This window comes from Podarcis bocagei (genome assembly GCF_964188305.1).
Source record: "Podarcis bocagei genome assembly, chromosome: 14".
NCBI lineage: Eukaryota > Metazoa > Chordata > Lepidosauria > Squamata > Lacertidae > Podarcis > Podarcis bocagei.
In genome coordinates, this window is record NC_138139.1 from 36,857,423 (window position 1) to 36,883,793 (window position 26,371).

At 46.7% G+C, this 26,371-nt stretch overlaps 1 protein-coding gene across 1 annotated transcript in view; it reads left to right on the forward strand.

Moving 5' to 3' along the window:
• Nucleotides 1-20,726, forward strand: part of RHOT2 (ras homolog family member T2) — a 30,212-nt gene extending 9,486 nt beyond the window's left edge. The window contains exons 3-19 of the mRNA XM_081169876.1: nucleotides 185-266; nucleotides 1,646-1,689; nucleotides 2,383-2,436; nucleotides 3,057-3,109; nucleotides 3,795-3,903; nucleotides 5,058-5,159; nucleotides 5,629-5,727; nucleotides 9,467-9,575; nucleotides 10,613-10,733; nucleotides 11,482-11,566; nucleotides 12,465-12,610; nucleotides 12,727-12,827; nucleotides 13,886-14,016; nucleotides 14,129-14,209; nucleotides 15,461-15,583; nucleotides 16,059-16,261; nucleotides 18,455-20,726. Coding sequence (XP_081026002.1) covers nucleotides 185-266; nucleotides 1,646-1,689; nucleotides 2,383-2,436; nucleotides 3,057-3,109; nucleotides 3,795-3,903; nucleotides 5,058-5,159; nucleotides 5,629-5,727; nucleotides 9,467-9,575; nucleotides 10,613-10,733; nucleotides 11,482-11,566; nucleotides 12,465-12,610; nucleotides 12,727-12,827; nucleotides 13,886-14,016; nucleotides 14,129-14,209; nucleotides 15,461-15,583; nucleotides 16,059-16,261; nucleotides 18,455-18,572 — 1,761 coding nt within the window. The 3' untranslated portion in view covers nucleotides 18,573-20,726. The remainder of the gene's footprint in view (nucleotides 1-184; nucleotides 267-1,645; nucleotides 1,690-2,382; nucleotides 2,437-3,056; nucleotides 3,110-3,794; nucleotides 3,904-5,057; nucleotides 5,160-5,628; nucleotides 5,728-9,466; nucleotides 9,576-10,612; nucleotides 10,734-11,481; nucleotides 11,567-12,464; nucleotides 12,611-12,726; nucleotides 12,828-13,885; nucleotides 14,017-14,128; nucleotides 14,210-15,460; nucleotides 15,584-16,058; nucleotides 16,262-18,454) is intronic.
• The last annotated feature ends 5,645 nt before the right edge of the window (nucleotides 20,727-26,371 follow it).

The following is a 26,371-nucleotide window of genomic DNA, read 5'->3' on the forward strand; positions in this document are numbered from 1 at the left end:
ACAGTGGCCAGTCAGATGCCCCAATGCGAAACCTGTAGGCAAGACCTGAGATCAACTGTACTCTCCCCTCTTGAGAGACATACTGTATCCGACATTAGAAGTTGTACGTGGCCAAATCCATGAAGGATAAGGCTGTCTTGGGCACAATGTGGAAATGATCATCTCCCTTTTCCCCCCCTCCCAGGTGCCGTCTCGTGCAGAAGAGATCACAATTCCGGCAGATGTCACACCTGAGAAAGTCCCCACCCACATTGTGGACTACTCAGGTAGGCACCCACCCCCCAATGGATTTAAAAGGGCTCATCCGGGAGGAATGGCACGATATGAACTGAATAAGTAATAATAAAACAATAGATAAAAGTCACATAAGGCAGTCCAAGCTAGCGGCTGTCACCATGTCTTGTGGTAGCAAATTCTGTTTATAAAACTCTGCCTGGCACAGAAAAAGCAGATAGGGCGGTGTTAGGGTGGTGTTTTTCTCCCTTTCTGATAACACTAGGACTTGGGGGGCATCAGTGAAATGGAATGTGGGAAGATTCAGAACAGGCAAAATAAAGTACTTTCACACCCAGCATATAGTTGAACTTTGAGACCCCTGGTGGTGCACTTCTGCTGGTTCCCCACGCTCTGGAAGTTCGGTTGGTCTTCACCAGGGATTGAGTCTCTAGTTTGGCAGGCCCTGCCCCATGGAACTCCCAGGCCTTTATTATTATTTCCCTCTTTAACCAACTAGCCTCTATTGCTATGTTCTATGTCTTTAATTATGTTTTGCAGATATCTATTGATTTATTGTATATATGTTTGTAAGCTGCCTTGATATATGTTATGAAAGTACAGATCATAAATATTCGAATGGCTAAATAAATAAATAAATAAATAAGCCAAAGAAGCAGAAGTCCTAGCAAAGGAAGAATGGATACAAAAACCTACAGAATATGCAGAAATGGTGAAACTTACCGGAAGAATAAGAATTCAAGATAACAAACTTTGTATAAAAGAATGGAAATGGTTTATTGAATATTTACAGATAAATTGTAAACAGATAAGAGCATTGGTGAGATTATTGTAATAACCTGCAGTTTTATAAGAGTATATATTTAAAGTAGACGGATAAATGAGCAAATTACGTTAATTTGAATGTGCAGAAGATATAAGGAACCACAGAAAGAGGGGGAAGGAAGTCAAGTTTTGAAACGTTAAAATGATTGTAAAATTGGTGAAATGTATAAACCTGAAAAGCATAAATAAAGTTTAAAAATAAATAAATTAGCAAGCAAACAAGCAAGCAAGCTAGTGATGGCCACCAGTTTGGATGACTTTGTAAGGGGATTAGACAGATTCATAGAGGACAAGGCTATGAGTTGCTACTAGCCAGAATGGCTAGGTTCTCCCTCTGCTGTTGGAGGCAGTAAGTCTCTGGACACTAGTTGCTGGGAATCACAAGGGGAGAGAGTTCTTGCTGCTGTGCTCAAGTCATACTTGAGCATCTGGTTGTCTACAGGATGCTGGTGTCTGGATGGGCCACTGGCCTGAAATAACAAGGCTTTTGTTTCATTCTTCACATTCCGGCCACATCCCCGAGTGTCTTTTTGGGGCACAGTAAAGATCCCCGGCAGCAATGTACAGCCTTTCCTTTGCCTTTCAGAATCGGAGCAGACGGACGAGGAGCTCCAAGAGGAGATTGCCAAGGTGAGCAAGGAAAACTTTGGATGCAGGGGAGGCCTGTTGTAGCAACTCCACCAGCCTCTTCCCTTCAGCTTGTGCTCTGAATTTTGCTCTTCATGCTCATCTTGAGCCCACCACTTTCCCTGCTAACTCTGCAAGAATCCCAAATAGTCGAATTTGGAGATTAGCGTCATCAGTTTTGTTAACCGTTTGCCTAACCCTTTGGTTGCTTGTAAACTGCTATATGCCATCTCCTTCCTCTCCTGACCCACAGCAATGGTGTGTGTGTACATACATACATACATACATACATACATACATATGTACATAATGGGGGCTTAAAGCTGCCATGCCGAATCCCATACGAATCCCCCTAAATTGGGAGATTAAGTGATAAGCTTGCTTCCCCAAAGGGCAAGTGATCCTGCCATCTGCTTTTTCCTAAAAGCCATTTGCGTTGGCACTGTCTGAGCTGAGCTGGTGGTCGGATTTGAGCAGAGCATGAGGAGCCCAGATGTCCTCCTTGAGCAAGGAGGCTCAGATGTTGGGACTTTTGTTACTGAAAAGTGAGGGCTTTTCTGACCCTCTTGGTGGTTTTGAGATGCCACCTCTCAGTTGGCAGCCTGGCATATTGGTTCATACAATGGGCAGAATCAAGCAGTAAAAAAAAATTCCTGGACATGAGCTACCTTGTTTTACCTCTTTGCTCCTTCGCAGGCAAATGTGGTCTGCATGGTGTACGATGTCACGGAGGAATCCACCATTGACAAGGTAAGGGCTGGGATTTCCTGCCCCTCTTTCACAAGGGCCTGGCAAAAGTGCAGCCGTGCTTCTGCCTGACGCTCTGCTGATTATCACCATTGCACACAGCAGTCTGAGGGGTGGCAAGACATAATGAACTTCGATCCATTCACAGATTATGGGGTTATCACTGGCTCCTAGTCATAAGGGCTCTATGTGCTGCTTACAGAATAGGAGGCCGTATGCCTCTCAATACCAGCTACTGGGTATTGCAGTTGGGAGACAGCTGTGGCCTTCATTGTGCCTGTGAGCTTCCCAGAGGCAGGAAATGGGATACTGGTCCAGGAAGGCCTTTGCTCTGCTCCAACAGGACCATTCTTACATTCTTGACTGGCATTGGCTCTGGTTGGGCATCTGCTTGAGGTGCACCTACTCTCTTATCATGCTCACAGTGGCCTGGATCGCATGGGTTGATTGACAGGGGCAGGGCTGGCATTTTTTACAGGGCCAAACTGTGTAGCATTTAAGTGCCTGCCAACCTGTTGATCCCATGGGACCCTGCCATGCCCAAGACTCTCTTTCTGTGGCTGCCATTGCTGTTAGTTTCCCACTCCACTTACTTGTTTTTTCCTTCTGTTTCCCCCACTTAGATTCGGACAAAATGGATCCCAATGGTGAATGGTGGAGCTGAAAAATGTTCCAGGTAGTGTTTTGCCCAACAAGATGGGATGCTACATTTTGCCCATGTCTGGGCCCCAGTTGCTGCTCCTGTTTTTAAAGCAGGCCTGGGGGACCTTCGGCCCGCCAGATGTTACTGAACTACAACTCCTAGCAGCCTCAACCAACATAGCCAATGGCTCTAGATAATGGGAGTTGCAGTCTAGCAACATATGGAGAGCCAGAGGTTCCCCACACCTGTTTTAAAGGCTTCAGTTATTCAATGCTGGAAGCAGGCTAAGGTCTGATTCCTGAAAGCAGAAGATGTGGTGGGCAAACTGTTCCTAGATTATACATTTCAGTGAGGAATTCAGAGAGAAATGAAGAAGAAGCAGATCCTGGACCAGGTGTGAAAGACCCAAGTTTTAGGTCCTGCTAACTGAGTAGACCTAGCCTCTTTGCGTCTTCCCTGAGGTTTGGGGCCCCTTAATAACTCTTCTGCCAGGAACAGTTGTCCCCTTCATCTGTTGTCAGTGGGAACCCCTGCCTAAATTAGACAAAGCAAATTAAGAAATGCAGATCTCCATTTACTTCTCCCCTCCCCTCCAGTTGTTGCATTTGCCTTGACACACAGACTGCTCCAAACTCTTCAGCCAGTGCTTGTGTGCCCATTCTCGTTTCCAACACCTTTTCTCTCTCCTCACCCCACCCCCTTTCTCCCTCTTTTCTAGGATCCCCATCATCCTTGTAGGAAACAAGTCCGACTTGCAGACTGGGAGCTCCATGGAAACCATCTTGCCCATCATGAACCAGTTCTCGGAAATTGAGACCTGCGTGGAGGTGGGGATCTGCTTGGGCGTATGAGGTGGAGCAGGGGGAGAATTCTCTGATTGGCAGCCTCCGTGGTTGTCTCACATCATGGTTTTTCTTTCCCAGCAACCTCTTCCCCCATGCCACCCTGGGCAGTTGTGTATATAAGGCTCACAGCTATGGCCAGAATCATGGCAAAACTGCCGCAGCCAAAGTGAACTCTCTAGTTCACATGTTAACTTGTCCGTTCATGTGCATACCTTGGGAAATGACTGGGGTCTTTCACATGGCTGGGAAACTTATGACACCAGTCAAACCAGCCCTTATGACTGATCTGATGGTAGAAGGCAGGCCAAACGCAGCCAGTGGATAGAAAGGACTTCCTCACCCTTGCCATGGTCATCAACAAAACTGATTGGCAGAATTGTTATTATTTTATTTATTCATTGAATTTGCATGCCCCACTTCCACATAAAGCCCAGTAGACATAGACTGAGTTCAGTGGACTCAGGAAAGATTTTTTTAAAATCCTGCACAAATTTAAGAAGAACTTGCTGGGTTAGGCCAATGGCTCATCTAGACCAGCTTCCTGTTCTCACAATGGCCAAGCTGATGTTTGTGGGAAGCCTGAAAGCTGGATCTGAGCACAACAACCCTCAACCTACTTGTGATTCCCAGCATAGTCTCTCTGACAGTAGAGGCATCGTGGGTAGAGGCCATTGATAGCCTTACCTGTATGAATTTGTCTAGTCTTTTAAAGCTATACAAGACATTGCAGATCTGTCAAGATCTTTGTTTTAAATGTCATGTATGCATTTATTTATATTGCCCATGGAGGTCATCTAAACTACTTGAAGGACTAATGGTCTCTCGCTTCCCCACTGCCACCCCAAAGCATTCTGGGAATTGTAGTACTCTGATATATGTGACCATAATTGAAAGGGAATGCACAGACAGTGGTCTTTCCTCTGCTGAGTTACCCTCCAGAGTGGAAATTAAACAGGAAGCTTCCCTGATTATAACATCTTCTTCTAGTCCTGGGCTTCATCCTCCGTGGCCTGCCTGAAAAAGAGATCTTGAAGCATTTCTTTCCAGCATGTGCTATTTGTGTTGGTTCAGCATTCCTTTCTGCCTCTCTCAAATTGCCTCTCTCTCTCCCTCCCTCCCCTCTTTGCTCTCCGAAGTGTTCTGCAAAGAACCTGAAGAACATCTCTGAGCTGTTCTATTACGCCCAGAAGGCTGTTCTGCACCCAACAGCCCCTCTCTACGACCCGGAGGAGAAGCAGGTAGGATACATAGTCTCAGAGCCGCAAATAGGTTTTGTACCCAGAGAGGACCCCAACTGTCTTCCAAGGTTCTTTAGACTGGAGAGTTCCATCACTTCCAGGCAAATCCTACAGTGCCAGCTCAAGTTGCCTTGCAGCTGCACCTCTGAACCAGTTTGGCTCAGGAACCTGTGGCCCTCCAGATGCTGCTGGACTACAACTCCCATCATCCCTCACCACTGGCCTTGCTGGCTGGGGCTTATGGGAGCTGTAGTCCAATGACATCTGGACAGATGTGGGTTCTCCATCCCCGATGTAATACTACATTGAACACCAGCCCTCTCTGTTGTTCCTAGATTGCCTGGACAATGGCTTTGATTTCGTCGTCCTTTCTGCCTTTAATCAGGGCATTCTGTGCAACGAAGAGGAGTGGAGAACAAGTGCTTCCTATGGCCTGCTTTTATAAATCGTGTTCTTTTTCTACCACCAGCTGAGGCCAGCATGCGCACGGGCCCTCACTCGGATCTTCAATATGTCTGACCAGGATAACAACCAGATCCTAAGCGATGAGGAGCTGAACTATTTCCAGGTATGTTCCCATGTAACAAAACAATGCAGAACATACTTTTGGGTAACTCCATGCAGCTTCTGGTAAATATCGTCTTTCCTCTTTTGCTTTTGCTACCAGTTGCTGGAAACCACAGGAGAGCAGAGTTTTCTTGTGCTCAAGTCCTGCTTGTATCTGAATGGCCACTGTGAGAACAGGATGCTGGTTTATGTAGACCATTTAATATAGTTTTTGTGTGTGTGTTTGTGTGTATACAGTTTTTCATCATTAACATCATTCAAACTTAAATTCAGCAATATTTATACCATTGTGGGATTCCCTGAACCCCTGGACTTCCATCCTCCCCCTTCTGGTTTTCCACAGATACATTTTTAAATTTTAACCACATCTAATTACATATATCCAGCTTCAATTAAATCCTTATTTAATCCTTTACCTGTTAAAAATTACAGTCAACCCTATATCAATCTTACTAACATCTTTAAATCTTTACATTGTTCCTTAATGTACTCTATAAATTTATACTATTCTTTTTAAAATTTACTGTCATCTTGGTGTCTGAGCGTCCCAGTTATTTTCACCATTTCAGCATAGTCCATCATTTTCACTATCCACTTGGTTGGTGTTTCCTCTTCCTTCCATCTCTGGGCAAAAAGCATTCTTGCAGCTGTCATTGCATGCATGTAAACAGTCTTTTTAAGTCTTTTGGTATTTCTTCTCCTGTGGTGCCTATTAAAAAAGCTTCCATTTTTTTTACAAAATTTTTCTTAAACATTTTTTTTCAGTTCATTATATATCATTTCCCAGGATGCTCTAGCCTTCTTGCACATCCACCATATGTGGTAGAATGAGCGTTCATTCTCTTTACACTTCCAACATACGTTGGTAGTGTGGAAGTCAAATACCATCTGTACATCATTTTCATATAATTTTATTTCAATGTACAGCATGCTGTGAATTTCAAATCCTCCCTCTATAATCTTTCCCAGTCTGATTGGTTTATGTAGACCATTGGCCTAATCCAGCAATCTCTTCTTATCACCCCCGCTTTTTTAACCTAAGCAAGTTTCTCACCCATACGGGCGCAATTAATATACTTTCCTATTTGGGGGCTGCAGTTGCCAAAGCCTCAGCAGCCAGGTGGGATAGCTGAATAAGAATGTGTTTTGTCTGCCTCACTTATAAACCGTCCTTCATTACATTGCAATAAAATGGGTTAAAGGCAGGCTGTAATAAGTACATCAGAACACGAACAAGATAAAAAATAGGAAACAAATTAGAGCAGTTAATCATCAAGCTGAGGCCTGACACCAAGTTAAAGCAAAGAAATCAAAAAGCACAGACGGTGAGCAATGCTATGCGTTCCTGATTGCACCTCCTTATGACAAGAGAAATTAGAATAAATTTTATGGACAGGAAGCATGACAATTCACATAAATCACATGATTGAGTTGCTGGATGTGTTTTAGTGCCAGGTATGCAGAGTCCTGTTTGCAGACAGCAGCTGATGCCCATCCTTTAAAATTTAGACCTTTAAGTTTTTGAAGTCTTTTGATCATAAGCCTCTTATTGCTCTGCTTGAAGTTTAACCAGTCCGGCACTTTTCCAGTTCCCTTCATTTTCTCCACATCTATGTTCATTTTTCCTGCTATTCTATGGATTAAAAAAAAAAACAACACCCACAAAATATATTTTTTAAAGTCACATTAACTGTCACACTGTTTCTTTTCCTTGGTGAAAATTAAGTTTTGCATTCTCATACTTTCCTGCCACCGAAATTTGAAATTTTAGCATGGTCTAAGATCTTAAAGCAAGCCTTCTACTGCTTCCAGATTGTTTCTCTGGGCAGGGTTTTATTTGACAATGATTTCAGTTCACATAATCTGCTTTTGCCTCCTTGATTCTTGAGGCAGATTTTTAAAAAGAACCCCCAAATTTGGCAGAAGGTTATTGAAAGGTGTTTAATCACTTAGATGTGGAGGCTATGGAGTATAACTAGTACTTGTCCTACTCAGAGTAGACCTATTGAAATTAATGCACACAACTAACTTAGGTTCGCTAATTTCAGTGGGTGTATTCTAACTTAGTTGGATACAGTCCTATGGCCCAAATTTTACATCATTCTCTGCTGTTAGTGGACCTTGAAAGCCCTCAAGTATAGGCAGCTCCTACACTTTGGAACTCCCTGCCGATTTATATCAGGTGCCTTCACTGTACCCTTTTCGGTGCCTGCTTAAAACATTTTTATTTTGGCAAAACTATCCAGACTTGTTGAAGTTACATGTGTTTGGTTTCTTATTAGCTACTGTTGGTTTAATCAGCTTTTGGATATTTTAAAATACCTGTTTTTAATCAATAATTTTAATGTTTTGTTTTATATTTTTGTAAACCACTTAGTTTTTATGAACAAGCAGAATATATATTTTGATAAATAAAAATAAAAATGGCTTCCAGGCTAAACTTTTGATTGGTGAAGGACTCTATTTTTTTCTTAATTCAATTCAATATAGCCCCAATACTGGATATTTTGTCAAGGGTCTTCCTGACTTTGTGGCCTACTCCAGCATTTGATCCTCATCCTACTTTGTCCTGGCTTTGCTGCAGATTTATCCTCTTGGGCATCAGCCTCAATGTTTCCATTCAAGAGGCAACAGAATTTGTTCTGCGCCCCTAGACATATGAGGGAGGACAAACCTTTCTGATCCAGTTAATTTGCCATTAGGTTAAGTCCTGACTTCTTAGGAATTTATTCTGACAATCAGCCGCTGGCAATCAACAGTCTTGGTTGCATACAACTAAGTTATACACAGAGTAGACCCACTGAAATTCATGGCCGTAAGTGAATCATGTCCATTGTTTTCAGTGGGTCTCCTTTGAGCAGGAGTAGGATTGGCTAGTATTGCCAACAACCTGCTTTCCCCAACTGTATAACGTTGCAGACGTGAATTCTCCTGGTTCCTCTTCCATGAAGCAGGTGAGAGGAGGAAAATCACATTTTCCAGTCAATGGAAAAGGAACTGTAGTGTTTACCTGAGTTAGCAGCTCCATTCTTCTCGCAAGGTGAAAGCTTGAGTCAGCAGCTATTTGCACAAGGCTGTCAAATTTGGTTTCTTAGCTCCAGCTTTCCTGAAAGACCCAGATTCTAAAGCTTATATGCAAATTTGTGCATACTGGATAATTTAATTTTGGGTGGGGAGGCAAGCTGCAACAGCAGAGGGTTAGCAAGTCTCTTTTTTCTCAGTTTCTGAGATTTTACTGGGACCTGTATTGAATCTGCAATTGTTTTTATTGGGTTGTAGCCGGTGCTAGATCTACTCAGAGCAGACCCATTGAAATTAATGGGCATGAAGTCACTTGGGTCCATCAATTTCAGTGGGTCTACTCTTGAGTAAAAGGCAGTTGGCAGCAACCCATCGTGGTGGTGTTTTTACTGTTAAATCCCATTAGGATGTTTCTTTAGAAGTGAAATCGGATGTTTCTTTAGAAGTGAAATAAATAAATGCTATTGTCTTCCTAAAGGCTAGAAGTGCTGGCTTTCCCACCCCAAATGCTGTGATTCTAAAATCGTTGAATGTCAGATCCCATGAACTGACTTTACCTAACTTGGGATATTGTTGAATATAGGATGTAATAACCTTACAGTAGCTACTAAAGTGGTATGGTTCTTCCTTTTGGCTCCAGTGGAATAGGTTTAAAAATAAATAAACTGGAACTGCCTATTTTCCTGATTTGGCCCCACCTTTCTTCTCTTGGGAGGTAGAAGTCCTGCTTCGGAAATCCTTTGGCACCCCAGGCTCTGGAAGATGTGAAAATGGTGGTCTGGAAAAACACAACAGACGGAGTCCAGGACAACGGACTGACCCTCAATGGTAACTCCAGCAGAAAACTTGCATGCCTGGCTCTGGGGATTATCTTAGAGCCCATCTCGGCGGATCAGAAAGAGGGACAGCAGCACTGCAGAGTTGCACAGATAGCCCAGGCGCATCCTTTGAAGCCAGGGCTGCTCAGCCAGTTTAGACCACATATCCCAAGGGCAAAATTGATGTTGGTTTGAAACAGGCTGCAGGCAGTTGCTTTGCGTGTTTTCCTGCTTGAATGAGCTTTCATTTTAACAGAGCTTCCTTGTTCACTGCTGCAACTCTCTGTGTTCGTTTGATTCTGATTGAACAAGCTGGGGAACGATTTAGCAGTTGCGCCAGGAGAGGAAAAGTATCAGACAAGAGAACATGGGGAGTGCTTTTACTGCTACACATGGGAATAAATTGAACGACTGAGAAGTCAGGGAAGACTCGTTGGGTTAAATCAGGGGGTGAGGAACCTTTTTCAGCCTGGGCAGCCTTTCCCTTCTGGACAGCCGTCTGGAAGCCACCTGCCAATAGTGGGCGGAGCCAGAGGTAAAAGTGGGCAGAGCAATAAGTCTGAATGTCACCTTTTGTGCAGTAAGTGAGTTTTGTCACACTGAGATTTCCATCCATTAATTAAATATTGTATAGGAGAGTTTGGGATTTAACTTGGACAGAATCTCCTGTGCCAAGATCTTCTAGCTGGCAACTCCAGCTGCAGAAATCTCACTCATGTCCTAGTTGTGACCCTGTTACAGAGTGTGGGTCTGGCAATAGAAACAAAGGATATGTGGTGCCTATGATGGAAGCAGTTGGAAAAGTCAGATACAGTGTCCTAGACGAGGTCAGGGCAAAACCAGTCAGAGGCACATGGTCTCACCTGTGTCATGTGACTTTCAGTGTGCACCAGGAAGTGGCACCCAGCAGCTGAATCTCGCGAAGATTCGGAGCTGCTGCCTGTGTGGTGTGAGATCACTACAGATCAGCTTTTCTGGCATCTCTGTTGCCATTGCCAGCTGATCATGCTATGCACTTGGGACCCAAAATCCTTTCCTCTCTTCCAGGCTTCCTTTTCCTCAATACGCTCTTCATCCAAAGGGGGCGTCATGAGACTACGTGGACCATCCTGCGTCGCTTTGGCTATGATGATGCCCTGGAGCTGACAGACGACTATCTCTGCCCGCCGTGCGTATATTGTTGCCCTCTTGAATGTTAAGGGGAAGGAGAAAGAGGGGGCCACTGACATATGGGACAATGGGAAGACATGATTCTGAACTCGCACACAGGAAGCTGCCTTATACTGAGTCAGACTATTGGTCCATCTGGCTCAGTATTGTCCACACTGGCTGGCAGCAACTCTCCAGGATTTGGGACAGGATACATTCCCAGCCCTACCTGGAAGTGCTGGGGATTGAACCTGGGACCTTCTGCACGTTGAGCAGGTGCTCATTCTCTGTGTTCACCTTGTGATCCCCCCCCCCACCATGCTTGTTCCTTAGCATTTGCAAGTTTAGTTGCCATCTGGAAAAAGTCCTTTACTGGTTTCCATTCCTAAGTCTTGGTTTCCCCTCCTTTTGGGGTCAGTTCCAGCCATGGGTTTCAGAGAGTCGCCATTATTCACCTGTTGGGAGGTATTACAGTGGTACCTCGGGTTAAGAACTTAATTATTTCTGGAGGTCCGTTCTTAACCTGAAACTGTTCTTAACCTGAAGTACCACTTTAGCTAATGGGGCCTTCTGCTGCTGCCACGCCACCACCACATGATTTCTGTTCTCATCCTGAAGCAAAGTTCTTAACCTGAGGTACTATTTCTGGGTTAGTGGAGTCTGTAACCTGAAGCGTCTGTAACCTGAGGTACCACTGTACTTGGTTTTTAAAAGTCCCAGGCTTCTTGAGGGCCTGCCTTGACCAGTGCTGCCCTCCTTTCTTTCAGGATCCGGGTGCCTCATGACAGCTCCACGGAGCTGAATCACTTTGGTTACCAGTTCCTGCAGAAGATGTTTGAGAAGCATGACAAGGTGAGCTGCACAGAAGCACACACGCCTTGGCTGTGCAGAACAGTGCTGCTGCCAGTGCCACCCCCCCCCCCAAGGGTTGCAGTTCTTTGATCTCCGCTGCATGATTGCCATTGGCACTCGAGTCGCGTCTGGCTGTTTTGTGCCCTGCTTGCCCCTAAATAGGATTGTAGGCCATTCCAGAGTTGAGCAAAGGGATGTCACTTGAACAACAGCAGTGCCCAAACATTCCCACCCACCTGCAGACCACTTGGACATAGCTGGTGGTCTTGACCAGTGGTCGTGGCGGGCCATTAAATGATTTTTCCCTAGCTTCTGTAGTGATCGTATTGTGCTATGCTAGATGCTGTATTGATTGTGTTTCTGTATTGCTTATTTTCGTAAAATCGTAGAACTGAAGAGTTGAAAGGGACCCCAAGGGTCATCTAGTCCAACCCCCTGCAATGCAGGAATCACAGCTAAAGAATCCCTGACAAATGGCCATCCAACCTCTGTTTAAAAACCTCCAGTGAAGGAGAGTCCATCCCCTTCTGAAGTACAGGCAGTGACCAATCTGACGTGTCTAAAATGGTTGCTGCCTGTAGTCCATTTCACTGCTGAACAGCTCTTACTGCTTACAGCTGTTACAACTCTCTTATCTCTTACATATTGTACTTCATTGTATCACAATTTGCATTCCGTAGAATTCAGATCGCAATGCAATATTAGAAATTGAAGGAGTAATTAAAAAAACCTTCAATTTAAAATCAATGTGAATATTTAACACAGACATTTCAGAGACCGCCTGTTTGAATCTTGCTAACCACGCATGGTCCCACCCTGTGTGACAATGGGTAGACTTCCATTCGATGGAGAGCTGCTACTCAGGTGCCCATTTCTTTCTTCCCTTCCGTGTCTCTAGGACGGTGATGGAGCCCTCTCTCCTGCCGAGCTGCACAGCTTCTTTAGTGTATTCCCCTACATGCCCTGGGGGACTGAGCTCTACCACACGGTATGCACCACTGATAAAGGCCTGCTTTCCCTGCATGGATTCCTCTGCCAGTGGACGTAAGCGCAGCCCTTCTCTGCCTCCTCCCTCAATCACCCTGTCCGCTTCACACACAGCGGGCCCTCCCAGCGATCCCAGTAACGGGCAACCTTCTCTCTGTTTGGATTTCCCCTAGGCTGGTTGCCTACCTGGATGTCCATCGCTGCCTGGAGCACCTGGCTTACCTTGGCTACCCCATCTTCTCTGAGCAGGACTCTCAGATCCACGCCATCACAGGTGGGCCCCACTCCTGCTTCAGTGCCCCTTGGAATCGGGAGGAGAGGGGACTCCTCTGTCCTGGCACAGCTATTGCCCTTTCTGCTTGCTGCCCTCCTCTGTCGAGAGCTATCGAGCACCTGCTTCCATGTTGAATGGAGAATGAGCCTGAGCATTGTGGGTTTTCTGTCCCCTCCAATGGTTATGAAGGGCGGTGGAAGTGGCTGCATTTCAGTGTTGCCTTTGTAGAACTCGGCAGGGAGGAGGTGGGAACGAAACCAGAATTAGTTGGCTCTGCCTGTGATTGGCTCTGGATCTGCCTACCGTTGCGCCCCCCCGCCTTCCATCCCACCAGTCCCAATGGGCATCAGCTCCCAGTGATCAATGGATAATAATAATAATAATTTATTATTTGTACCCCGCCCATCTGGCTGCGTCTCCCCAGCCACTCTGGGCAGCTTCCAACAAAGACCAAAAATACACTAAAATGTCACACATTAAAAACTTCCCTGAACAGGGCTGCCTTCAGATGTCTTCTGAATGTCCGGTAGTTGTTTATCTCTTTGACATCTGATGGGAGGGCATTCCACAGGGCGGGCACCACTACCGAGAAGGCTCTCTGCCTGGTTGCCTGTAACTTGGCTTTTCACAGTGAGGGAACCGCCAGAAGGCCCTCGGCACTGGACCTCAGTGTCCAGGCTGAACGATGGGGGTGGAGATGCTCCTTCAGGTATACTGGGCCAAGGCCATTTAGGGCTTTAAAGGTCAACACCAACACTTTGAATTGTGCTCGGAAACATACTGGGAGCCAATGTAGGTCTTTCAACACCAGTGTTATGTGGTCTCGGCGGCCGCCCCCAGTCACCATTCTAGCTGCCGCATTCTGGATTAGTTGTATTTTCCGGGTCACCTTCAAAGGTAGCCCCACGTAGAGCGCCTTGCAGTAGCATTGCACCCATAAAATCATAGCTGCCTCCTGTCTAGCAAAGACAACACTTGCTTGGAGGCTGTGTCCCCAGCAGCAGGAAAGAAGGAAAGGCTTCATCATTTCACCCAGGCCCTCTTTTCTTCTGCTCCAGTTACACGGGAGAAAAGGATTGACTTGGAGAAGGGCCAGACACATCGGAATGTTTTCCTGTGCAAAGTGATTGGATCCCGAGGTGCTGGCAAGTCAGCATTCCTGCAAGCCTTCCTTGGGAAGAACTTGGCTGTGAGTCTAGAAGTCTCTCTTCTTGTCCTCTGCTGCCTGTTCTTTCCTGAGTGATGAACCTGTGGGTAATAAATAAAATACAAATAATCCCTGCTCCTCCTTCCTTTTCCAGGCCCAAAGGGAATCCGAGGGGAAGGAGTCCTTCTATTCAATTAACACAGTGCAAGTCAATGGGCAGGAAAAGCATCTGATAGTAAGTTTGCTCAGTTACAGTGATCTTAAGTCCTAAATACGGAAGTAAATTTTTAGTCAATTGACATAAAAATGTCAACGCTTCTTTTCCCCGCCTTTAACCTAAGAGACTTAGGTACATCATCATTCACATATCCATACACACAAACATCACTTCTGTGGTGATTCTTTCTCTGTGACACTTGGGGAACGTCTGATCCATGGGCCAGTCTTGGCCAGCTAGATGTTCCAATTTGGCCCATTTTCTCAAAACCATGCCCACCTGGGACAGTGACATCAGCTGACGGGTGGGGTGGGTGTGAGGTTCAACTGCAGTGGCTGTTCACACCAGTTCCCTGCAGCCAGTGCAGCAACATTTAATCTCCTGCCCATCAACTAAGGGGAGAGTGGAGTGTTAAATCCTGCGTGGTGTGGCTGCTTAAGCCAGTATGTTCCACTTACCTCTCATATTTGGCCCGTAGGGCCTTATGCTGATAAGGATCTGGCCTGTGGCGCCAAAAAGGTTGCCTACCCCTAGCTCTGTGATACAAAGTGGGTTTGCCCATCTGGACCAGAGAGGGCTGTTGATAGCCGTTTCTTGAATTACTGTTTCCAAGGAGGTCTATATATAGTACACCACTTTTGAAAGAAGGGGGGGGGGTTCCCAAAACAGTTTGATGGTATTACTTCCAATGTTTTCTCTTAAATGTGGGCGGGGGGGCATGTCAATTTTGATACCCAGAGTAGCTCTTCAGAGGGCACAGTGAGTCATCTGGGAGCAGCTAATGTGGAAGGCACAGATCTGACCAGGAACCAGGGACTTCTGGTAGACTTTCATCCATGCAGAAGCAGGTTGTGAGTGCAGTAAATAAAATTCTTTGCCCTTGGCTCCTGTTAACTATTTTTAAAAAATATATACTTTACCATATTCATAGCTATTATAATTATTTCTTGTCATTAATGTATATGGCATTTTAACAAGTGACATAGAAAACAGGTCCCTGCCCCAAGGAGCTTCCAGTCTACATTCTAGTGGGGGGGGGGAGAGAGAAGTAGGGGGGAAAGGATAGGGGCAGCAGAAGCTGGAAGAACATTGCCTATTCATCATTAAGTGTACAAGTTGCCTGTGCATCTGTTACCTGAAGTCTGTGTGTTTCTTTTGGTAAGAAGAATGAACAATGCCATTCCTTGTTCAGAAGGATATTTTTTAAGTTAAAAGAAAGACTGTCCTGAAATGCTTCAGATATACTTTCCTCCCTGTATTTCTTGCCAGCTGCACGAGATTAATGTGGAGACAGAGTTTGCGAAGGCGTCTGATGCAGCTTGCGACGTTGCCTGCTTATTGTACGATGTGACAGACCACAAGTCTTTCAACTATTGTGCCAGCATTTATAAGGTACTCCTTCCCTTGTCCCTGCTCCCCCCTTGGATGAGGAGCAGCTGTTCAGACTGATGGCTAGCAGTGCAAATCCTAACTGTGTCTCCTCAGAAAGTAAGTCCTATTGAATTCAGTGGAGCTTACTCCCAGGGAAGTGGGGTTAGGAGCACACTTTGCTTGGCCAGTGCTTTCAAGAACATCCAAGTAGGTTTACTGGTGGGAGACAAGTCTACAAGCAGGGGTGAACAAGAAGTAGATTGGGATCTGCTGGTAGATCTCTGGATAATTGCAGTTGATCAGCAAGGGTTTCTTGGCAGCAGCAAAGCAACTTTATTCCCCTTATAATCGAGTTGTTGTGTGGTGTCGCTTGAGACCTGCTTGCAGGCTTGCCATTGAGGCATCTGGTGAGATCAGAGCGCAGGGCCAGATCCAGTGGCCTGATCCAGCAGAAAAGCCTCTCTTGATATTCGTTTGTTAACTGTCTCCTCTGCAGCAGCACTACATGGACGGGCAGATCCCTTGCCTCTTCGTGGCCTGCAAGGCAGACCTGCCAGAGACGTCGCCACAACATGGCCTCTCGCCGGCCGAGTTCTGCTACAAGCACCGCCTGCCGCCCCCATTTTACTTCACCTGCAGTGGGCAGGGCCCACCCAGCCTCGCCGCCTTCGCCAAACTGGCCACGGCTGCCACCTTCCCGTTAGTAATGTTCTCCTTCTAGTTATAGTCCTCCTCAGTGGGCAGCTGGGCCTTGGTTGGGTGAATTTTTGCCTCTGGTCTCAGCCATCACCAGCATGCAACCCTCAGGACTACCCAGAATACAATGTGGCCCTCGGGCTGAAAGAGTTTCCCTAACCCTCTTTTTCAATGCACACCCTGAAGAGGATTTCTGTGTGACTCAAAAGCTTGCCGTCCCAGCATCGTGAACGTTATTTGGCCTTGGCGAACAGCACTGTTGTTCTTACCCTGCAGCCGGCATCTTCTGGGAGCAATGCTGCGATGGCGGCTTTGGGCCTAGTCAGTTATTTTAACAAGCCAGGAGCTTGCGAGGGAACGCGCTGCTTTTTGCCCGCTGGTATTAGATGTAAGCTTCTCCCCAAGGAGTATGATAAATCCATTATTTATAGCCAGTTAAACCAAAAAGGGCAGGGGAGATTGAGCCAGTCTCGGGCTCTGCATTAAGAGCTTTATTTATTTATGCCACAATTCTTAAATCTTCCTAATATGCCTGTGAAGAAGAAAAGGGAGGCAGTGCAATAAAATTAATGTTATGTTGAAGGGAAGTTAGGAACGAAATGCTCCGGGTGACTGATGATATCCTTTTGTTTACAAGGACCTTTTTTTTAAAAAAAAAACCTTCTTTCCTTTTACCAACCAGTGTGTCTTGTTCAGTATAGATCACATTTGGATGCTGGAAATGTAGCTGTCAGGATGGGAGCTGTAGCTGAGTGCCTCCCCCCTCCCATTTTTCCCTTAAGCCCTTGCTTCTCCTCTCCCAATATTATTAACAACCCTGCCTCATTTACCCCTTTGCTTCAGCTTCCTTTCGGGCTGCTTTGTGTATCCTTCTGAGCATTTTACCTTTCCCCAAACTTTGGGCGGATATCTCACGGCTTTCCCGGGTCCAGCACCAATTTTGTGCCTCCAGACAAAGTCTGAATGCCTGTATTCATTCCCAACACTTTATGCTGAAATGTGACAGCCATTAAGTTTGAGGTGTGTTGGTTTGCTGCGCTTGCAGATAGGTCTGAGGTGAGGGTCGGGATTGGTAAGGCAAGGCTGCGTGTCACAGCATAGCGCCGCTTGCCTTTGCTAAGTGGTGCTTCCCTACTCCGTTCCTACACGGAAGGGGGTGCTTTCTCCTCAGCAACAAATTAGGCTTGCTAAATGGTCTGCTGCTTTCAGGCTTTCAGACAGTATTCCGTAGGACTAGCAGTGTAAACAACCCTTCCTGCCTAACCCCCTTCCCCTCCCTAGGAAAATGCATAAGATTCGTGCCAGAGGCAGAGATAGATCACTGCTTTTTCAAGTTGGATTCCCTCCCCCTTTCATGTGGGTCTCCATTAATGGGAACAGGTGCCACAGCAGCATGACCTAGAAAGGCACAACTATAGCTCTTTTCTGCTACAAATTATTTAGAACTTGCCACGCTATTTATACCCCTGCTAGGTCAAAGTGTTAGCGTAATGCCTCTGGCCCAGCCTACCTGGTGTGTAAATAACGAGTGACTGGGGGAAAGGACCCATTAGTATTTTGTTTGCGTGACTCCATGCTTTTTTAAAAAGACAACCCCAACAACCTAACATTCTGCCTTCATAAAGAGAAATGGTTCAGGCCACACGGTGCCTTTAAAGCATTATGATGCCACTTTAAACAGTCGTGTTGTTGTTGTTGTTTAGTCGTTTAGTCATATCCGACTCTTCGTGACCCCATGGTACCAGAGCACGCCAGGCACTTCTGTCTTCCACTGCCTCCCGCAGTTTGGTCAAACTCATGCTGGTAGCTTCGAAAACACTAGCCAACCATCTCGTCCTCTGTCGTCCCCTTCTCCTTGTGCCCTCCATCTTTCCCAACATCAGGGTCTTTTCCAGGGAGTCTTCTCTTCTCATGAGGTTGCCAATAAACAGTCATGGCTTACCCCAAAGAATGCTGGGAAGTGTAGTTTGTTATGGGTCCTGAGAGAGGTTTAATAGTCCCTCTTCCCAGGGAACCCTGGGAATTGTTGTAGCTCACTTTGGGGACTAGGGGTCTCCTAACAACGCCCAGCCCACTTAACAAACTACACTTCCCAGCATTCTTGGGGGGAAGTCACGACCGTACACCTCCTTCTCTCCATCCCAGTTTGTGTTTATCATTTGGGCTGAAACGCTGCTTCTCTTTTTTGCCTCACAGGCACTTGAACGACATCAACCTGGGCGCTGCCTCTTTCTGGATCCGGGTAGCTTTAGGAGCTACGGTCGCCGCCGTTGTGGGAGTCACACTCTACAAGGTGATGGCGAAGAATAAGTGAAACGAGAGGAGAAGCAGGGCCTTCTCCTTCTGCTCCTCCTCCTCCTCTGCCATTTCTCCACCCGAAGGTAGAACATCAGCTTCATTTGCACACCCAGGAAGAAATGGAGGCCAGGGGAAGAAGACAGCACACATACACACACACCCCGCCGAAGACTGGATTCCCCCTCCTCCTCCCTGACTCTCCCTGCGGGGCAAGGTGGTGTCGGAGGAAGTCGACCATTGCACCAGCAAAAGCAGAAATAGTCCTAGAGTCATCCAGCTGGCATGGGCAGGACTCACCTTCTCATTCCACCCATTTCCTCCCATCCCCCAAAAGTACATTTCCCACACTCAGGGAGTGCTGACACTGTCCCCCGCTCCCCGCTTTCCTTCCAGCTATAGCTTTAGGAGATCCACTCTGCTGCTTGACATATCTCAAGGCTCCCCTTAACTTTTTACCGCATCTGATTGTCTTGCAGCTAAATGGCTTTTTAAAAAAACAAAAACGTTTCTTTCAGTGGGGGGAAGCTCAAGGCGGCACCTCAGGAAAGCTGTCTGCGCCGTTGCGTTCCTGGTTCCTCTCCAGCAGCAGGAGGACCGTCCGGCCAACCTCTTCTCCAGCATCTTGTTTCTGCAGCGATGGGTTTTCGGTACACTATTTCCATCCCGGGAGAGCTCAAGGGCTTCTGGGACATTTAATTCTTCTTGGAGCACCGTTTGCATCAGGGAGCTTCGCACACAGGCCTCTGTTGGGACGTAACTGACAAGAAGGAGGCAGCAAAAGAAGGCCACCAAGGCTGCAGGTGGTAGCTTAAAAGATGGAGTCTTAAGTCTGATCTTTGGCATGCTGCCCTCAGGCACAATGTGCCTCCCGGTACTCTCTCATCTTTGCACCGTGTCCTGCATTTTGAGTGGTTATACTGGGTCTCTTGCTATGGGCAACCTGGAAGTCCCCCTCTCCCCAGGGCCCCGGTTGTCCAGGGTAGGCCAAGGGAACTCCTCTGGGCCACACTGTGAGGAAGATACTCCCCCCAAAAAGCCTACTGAGGGACCCAAAGGCGGTTTAGGAAGCCCCCTGACTCTCTGCCTCAGTGTGTCTGGTTGGCTGTCCTCCTCAGCAGTCCCAGTTTCTGTTTTAGACCCCAACAGATTAGGAAGGAAGAGGTAGCTGTGGTGGTGGTGTCGGAGGATGGGGAAATGGCGGTACGACCCAGAGTGTGTTTGGGTCAATAATAGGGCACACATCATTCAACAGGCCCACCATTCCTCACCCCATCAGGAAGAGTGTCACCAGGGCAGTTTTTGTGTGTCACACTCCCTTGTTTTGAAGGTGCCAGGACAGATAAAGAGGTCTCTCTTTCCAGTAGGGTTTGCTCTTGCAGTGGCAGGGCTCCCTCTCTCAAGCCCTACTTTTTAAAACTTACCCTTTGTTTTAAAATAGTTGTGTAAATATGTACATGGTAAACGGAGCATATTTCTGCATCCCTAGTAAACAGCTCGGATAATTTTTTTTTAAAAAAAGAATCTTTTAACAGCAGATATAGTAATCAACTGTTCCTGCACACTTAACATGATAGGCAAGGGGTGTTGGTTGTTGGGTTCCTCCCCTGTGCTGTCTCCACATGGGGAAGTTTCCATCTCAACTCTTCTCCCTGCATGATTTTGGGATGCAAACTGCTCATAGAATAAAGATGTCTCTCTTTGGGCTGAGCTGTGCAGTCAGGACCAGCTCCACACAAGGGGAACCATTAAATGTCAGGAGCGGGAAACCTTTTGCCCTCCAGCTATTGGTGAACAGCATTGCCCATTTGGTCTCATTTGGCACGCCCAAGAGGCAAGGCTGATGGGAGATGTTGTACAACAACAGCTGGGTTGCCAAAAGGTGTCCGTCCCCCCACAAAAAAACCTGGTTCATGTGTACCAAGATACAGGCAGAGATGAGAAGCAACTATTTCCACAGTGATGGCGTTCATTCCCTGTCCACAGCTACAGTGCTTGCAAAAACCGTCCCAGCTCTTCCCACCTGCAGCTGGGCTAATTCTGCTGTTTCCTCTCCCCCCACCCTAATAGGATTGCTTGCAAATAGGCACTCGTATATCAGGTGAGCTTTGTGAACCGCCGTTCTATCAACGCCAAGGAAATAAAACTTACCAGTATTGGGGATTTCCAGGTAGATCCCTTTTTTGCCTGACTTTTTTTTTTTTTAAGAGCTTGGGGTAGGGGAGCAGCAATAAGTCCAATATACCACAGTGTCCATTGCTTATCTCCCACCTGCTGTAGAAGGGAGCGAGCTTCAGAGGACTGGACAGCATTAGCCCCTTTCGCTCCGGACAGTTTAAAACAAAACCTGCTTTTAAAGCATTCCCCTTTGTCATCGCCTCCCTTGCCAACTGCCAACCACAGAAGAGCCTAAAGTGGTGTTAATGGGAGCGCCAGGCAGGCTAGCCAACTTCCTCATCTGACACGCACATCAATTTATTTCCCAGTGACTGCCAGCACCCCAGGCCCAGCCCTTCCCTCCCCCAGTAGTTTCCTCCCGGTGCTGCATTACGTATTGCACTCTCATCCAGAAGCCTTGACAGCCAGTACGTTGGACCCTGGGAGTAACAAGGAGAATGTGGGGCAGTGGCACAGGGCAATGGGGGGGGGAGAGAGGGGGACAGAGAGCCTTGGGTCTGGAAGAGCTCCTTCAAGATGGCCCCCATCTATCTTCCACTAGGATATATTGAGATGTGCAGCTATCAGCACAGTTTTAATTGTCGTCCTAGAATGTTGCTGCTGGATCCCTCAGTGGGTGACACAAGTCTATGCTTTTAAGGCCCTTCCCAGTATTAGAAAATCACTGACAGTTGGATTGTATAGCCGTGGGAAGACCACACTGTATCATGGTTCCCTTAAGCAACACAGTGTCTCTACAGCCGGCTGCTGGTGCTTGGCGTCGGACACAGCTGTCGACTGAGCCTGGCTCACCTGTATCGACCAGGCAGCTGATCCAGGAAATGTTTACTTAGCACGGCCTTCACCAAGCTGGTGCCCTCCAGATGTTTTGGACTACAGCTCTCACCAAGGAGATGTCAAGTGTTCCCTGGTCACAACCACACCTGACGCCGCTGCTGTTTGTGTTGTCTCCCACCCCACCCCCAATTCCTGCCGCACAGCATTGAGTAGCAGAACTGCACACCACAATGGCATCATGACAGTGGGAGGGGTGGGGGCCTTTGCTGTGGGGCTGACAATTCCTTGTAGCGTGTAGGGCCCCCCTCAGTCCCCTTGGTCAAACGAGTGGGGAAACCCTCATTTCACTGGAGTTTTCCTCTCGGTAATCTCTTTATTTTTGCTCTCGATATAAATCTCTGGCTTGCCCCAAAGAGAAACCTCTCTGCTCCACAGGCCTTTTGTTTCTGCCTGCCCTGAGGCTCCTCTTTCTGCTGGGAAAACCTTAAGCAGGGAGCCAAATCAAATAATTTGATGGTTACATCTTAAGTCTTCAGTGCCCATGCTTTTCAGATGCGGTTTTACAACATGCTGAAGGACAGGACCGAGCCTGTACTTTTACAGCTGGTTTTGAAACAAAATTCTAGAGCCCCTCCCTCTTTGGTGCAAAACGTGCCCCCTTGCGCTGTTTCAGAATGTGTGAATGACATTCAGGGTCCTCTTTGGGTTTTCCTATAGCACCGCACGCACACAGACTGCAGGCATACTGGGAATGCTTTTCAACTAAGCAGGAGATCCACAGAGATCCCATGGATCTGCTTCCTCTGGGAAAGATGTCTGCGGTGGGTAGAGCAGATGATGGCATTTTGAACTCTCCTTAACAATCACTAGGTTACTCATATTGTGCTGCCATTTTGCCTATCAGCAAAATCGTCTGCAGATATTCTGGAACTATGATGCGCTAAGCCTCAAATTGCCACTCCCTCTCTGCCAGCCTTGCTCCTGGGCCATTTAATGCTAGGCTTCCATGCAGGCTTTTTGAGGTATGGAAATACCCAAAAGAAAAGCTTCGCTTAGTAAATTTATGTGCTGGGCTGTTGCTAAAATCCAACAACATCCAGAGGGTGCTTTAGAACTTGAAGAAATGCCTATGTGTGGGGGAAAGGCCTGGCTTAAGAGTGATGGTTAAAGAGGTCATGGCTGGACTGTGGGCAAAGTCCACAATTTTGTAGGCCAGGGCTTGGTCCATAGGTTGCTGATTACCTAATGGCACCGAGCATTGCTCATTGGCTGATAGAGGACCCAGCATGTTATTTACCGGTGTGTTGTTTTTTTATGGATCTGCAAAAACAAGCGTTTAACTCCCAGATTGCATCTTGCAAAGTACTGCAAACTTCCCTCCTTTAGATTCCAGAAGCCCCTCGCTGAACTGCGGCTGCTTTTGATGTGCCAGCAATAAGCACAGTGCTTTTTCACCCTTGGAGCTTCATTGTTCTCCAAACCCCCAAAATACTCATATTCTGTCATCTCTGCCACCACACTGGATAAATATTTGGTGCCCAGTAGATTTTGATATCTAAGAAAGAAAGAAAAGCAACCCTCCAAGATATGTTTGTTTAAAAAACACCCCAAATGTATTCAAGAACATTGGGTGTTCGAGAGACTAGGCTCCAATGCATTGCATTTTTATTTATTCTACCAGGCACACATCTGTTAAGGTTTCACCCCAAAGGGGTAAATAGCAGGTAGCTTTCCACCCAGCATCTCTTCTGAGCATCATTCCAAGTCGCAAGCTAGTGTTTGTGGCAGGATCTCACCCTATTTCCTTGTAGCTTCCTGGGTTTATCCCTTCAAGGTACCGTATATCAGTGCTGTCTGTGGCCTAAGCATGGGTAGCCTGAAAACAGTCAGCATTCACTTGCAGGTGGCAATACTATCCACTGCTTCCCACTTGTAAAAGGAGGGCCAGCTCTTAGTATTTAGTACTTCTCCCTGTCAAAAATGCAGTCACTGGCAAAGTGAAAATGGGTGTGTGGTTCTTCCTCAGCCCCAATACGAGTGTCTGCCTGCCTCTCTAATGCCTGTTTTGGAACTGAAGTATGAGTGGCAATTTTCATGTTATTTTATATGCACCTGCTGTTTTCTTTCTTCACACATCAGTGCAATTCATCAGGACCAACTGCAGTTTTATGTTAAGTTTGCTTTTTAAAAAGGCTTAGTGTTTAATGTGCACCAGTCCTTCTGCATTAGGAAAAACACCTGTCTAAGTGGGGCCCTCATCAGGATCAAAGAACAAGGGGAGGAACCCATGGGGAAGTGGGGGAAACCTCTGCACACAAACACCCCAACTCCCATCTCCTCTGAACTTTGGCTATGTTGGCTGGGGGGGGGGCTGATTGGAGTTGCAGGGTTAACCCTTTCCACTCCGTTTCCCTGTTTCAAATAGCCCTCCTTGCTAATTCCCCTGAAGGTGATGCATATAGCACCCCTGGGGGGCAAAAAGCAGCAGGTGGAATAGGAAGGGGGGACACTCTTGCTGCATGTTGTGATCCCAGTTGCCGTTTCTTAAAAGAGAGAGGAAGTTATTCATTTATTTTGAAAAGCATGTGTCGCTTGATCCTTAGACTTAGTTCACACAAACAGTAGATGAGGGGTTGAAAAACAGTTCATGGGCAGCATTGTTTCAGCAAGTAAGTGGGTGGTTCTTGTGGCTATATCTTTCCACATGGGAAATATTCACTGAGCATCCACCCACCCACCCACCCACTCACCTATCCATCTCTCTCTCAAACACACACACACAGAGGAACAATCATGTAAACCCCCCATACGCAGTTGGAAGCATTGCCGCCCAATAACACTTTTGCCACCTCAGTGTCTTGGTTTTTTTGTGTGCAAGATCATAGCATAGGCCACAGTATCAGGAAAATTAGCCTTACCTATTACTGCTGATAGGGACATAGGTGGCACTGGGGGTTAAACCACAGAGCCTAGGACTTGCCGATCAGAAGGTTGGCGGTTCGAATCCCCGCAACGGGGTGAGCTCCGGTTGCTCGGACCCTGCTCCTGCCAACCTAGCAGTTCAAAAGCACGTCAAAGTGCAAGTAGATAAATAGGTAGGCGGGAAGGTAAACGGTGTTTCCATGCAATGCTGTGCTTCGCCAGAAGCGGCTTAGTCATGCTGGCCACATGACCCAGAAGCTCACTCGGCCAATATAGCGAGATGAGCACCGCAACCCCAGAGTCGGACATGACTGGACCCACCTGAAGGAGTGTCTCCACCTCCATCGTTCTGCCCGGACACTGAGGTCCAGCGCTGAGGGCCTTCTGGTGGTTCCCTCGCTGCGAGAAGCCAAGTTACAGGGAACCAGGCAGAGGGCCTTCTCGGTAGTGGCGCCCGCCCTGTGGCGCGCCCTCCCACCACATGTCTAAGAGAAAAATAACTACCAAACTTTTAGAAGACATCTAAAGGCAGCCCTGTTTAGGGAAGCTTTTAATGTTTAATAGGTTATTGTATCTTAGTATTTTGTTGGAAGCTGCCCTGAGTGGCTGGGGAAACCCAGCCAGATGGGTGGGGTATAAATTTATTATTATTATTATTATTGTTGTTGTTGTTGTTGTTGTTGTTGTCTGGGGTCCCTTTACCTTTACCTATTGCTGCTCCAGGAGTCCCTCTTCACTATGCAGCGAAATGTGAGACATGAGCTACATACGCAAATTTTGCATTTCTTACTCTTCCTTTCCTCACTGCGTGTCTGGTGTGTGTGCTCTGTGAGGCTGGTTTATTAAATGGGGCTATGCCCGGCTAATCATAGGCGCCTCCTACCTACCTACTTCCTTACTTATCAACCAATCAGAGGCAGCTCCACCTTTCATTGGCTCTGGCTTCACCTGCTGTTGGTCTCCCTGCCTTCCACCCTACCAGTCCCAATGGGCACCAGCCATCACTAGTGTGCAGTTGAGACCCAGCAGCAAAGTTTTCTGCAGGAGAAACCCACCCTCACCAAGGGAACTTGCCAAACCACCGCCAGCCCAGCTTTCTACACTGTATCCCTCTTAACTTAGCCTGAATCTCTTGCAGACGTGCGACTTTTATCAATTGAGTACTGTTGACCAGAATAAATTTTTATGCACCTGCTGGTTGCAAGAGAAAAAAAGAAAAGAAAATTCCTTGTGTCTGGCTTCTGTTTTGCAGGGTGTACATTTAGCCACATTTTTGTGCTATCGAAACAGCTTTATGAAGGGGAAGGGGGTGCATCTCCCCTCCCCCCCCAAGTTTCCCATCATGTCTTTCCAAACCTCAGCATGGTTTTTCCCCCCACACCTTTTCAAAAAAACAACCAACAGCAACTGAGTTTTTAAAAAACAGCAAACCGCAGCAGTATTAGCATTATTATTTATCACTTACAAAAGTGCCTACAATTTGCTGGCAGCAAATAACAAGGGGTCTTTCCTAGCCTAACTGAAGATTTCAGGGGTTGAACCTAGGAGACCTTTTGGTGCAAAACATCTGCCTTATTGCTGCCTGTCAGGCCTTCCCCTAGAGTTTTGTGGCACCTTAAAATCTAACAAAATGTATTGTGGCATAAGCACTTTGCTGGACCACAGTCTCTCTCATCAGATGCATGGTGTATTCCTGAATTGGCAAGCATATTTATTGTTTGTTTATTTATTTATGGCACTTACAACCCATAACCCATTCTCTAGCCAAAAAGACGATGACTGGCTTGCAGAAATCAGGGCCAGGACAGTCTCTGCCCTCAGGCTCACCATCTAAAAGAGACAAAACACATGAGGAAAAGGGAATGAGGGGGAAGAGGGAGAAACAAGCACGAGTTCAAGTTCTGAAAAGTTACAGCCAATGTCAGTGGCACTTCTGTCTCT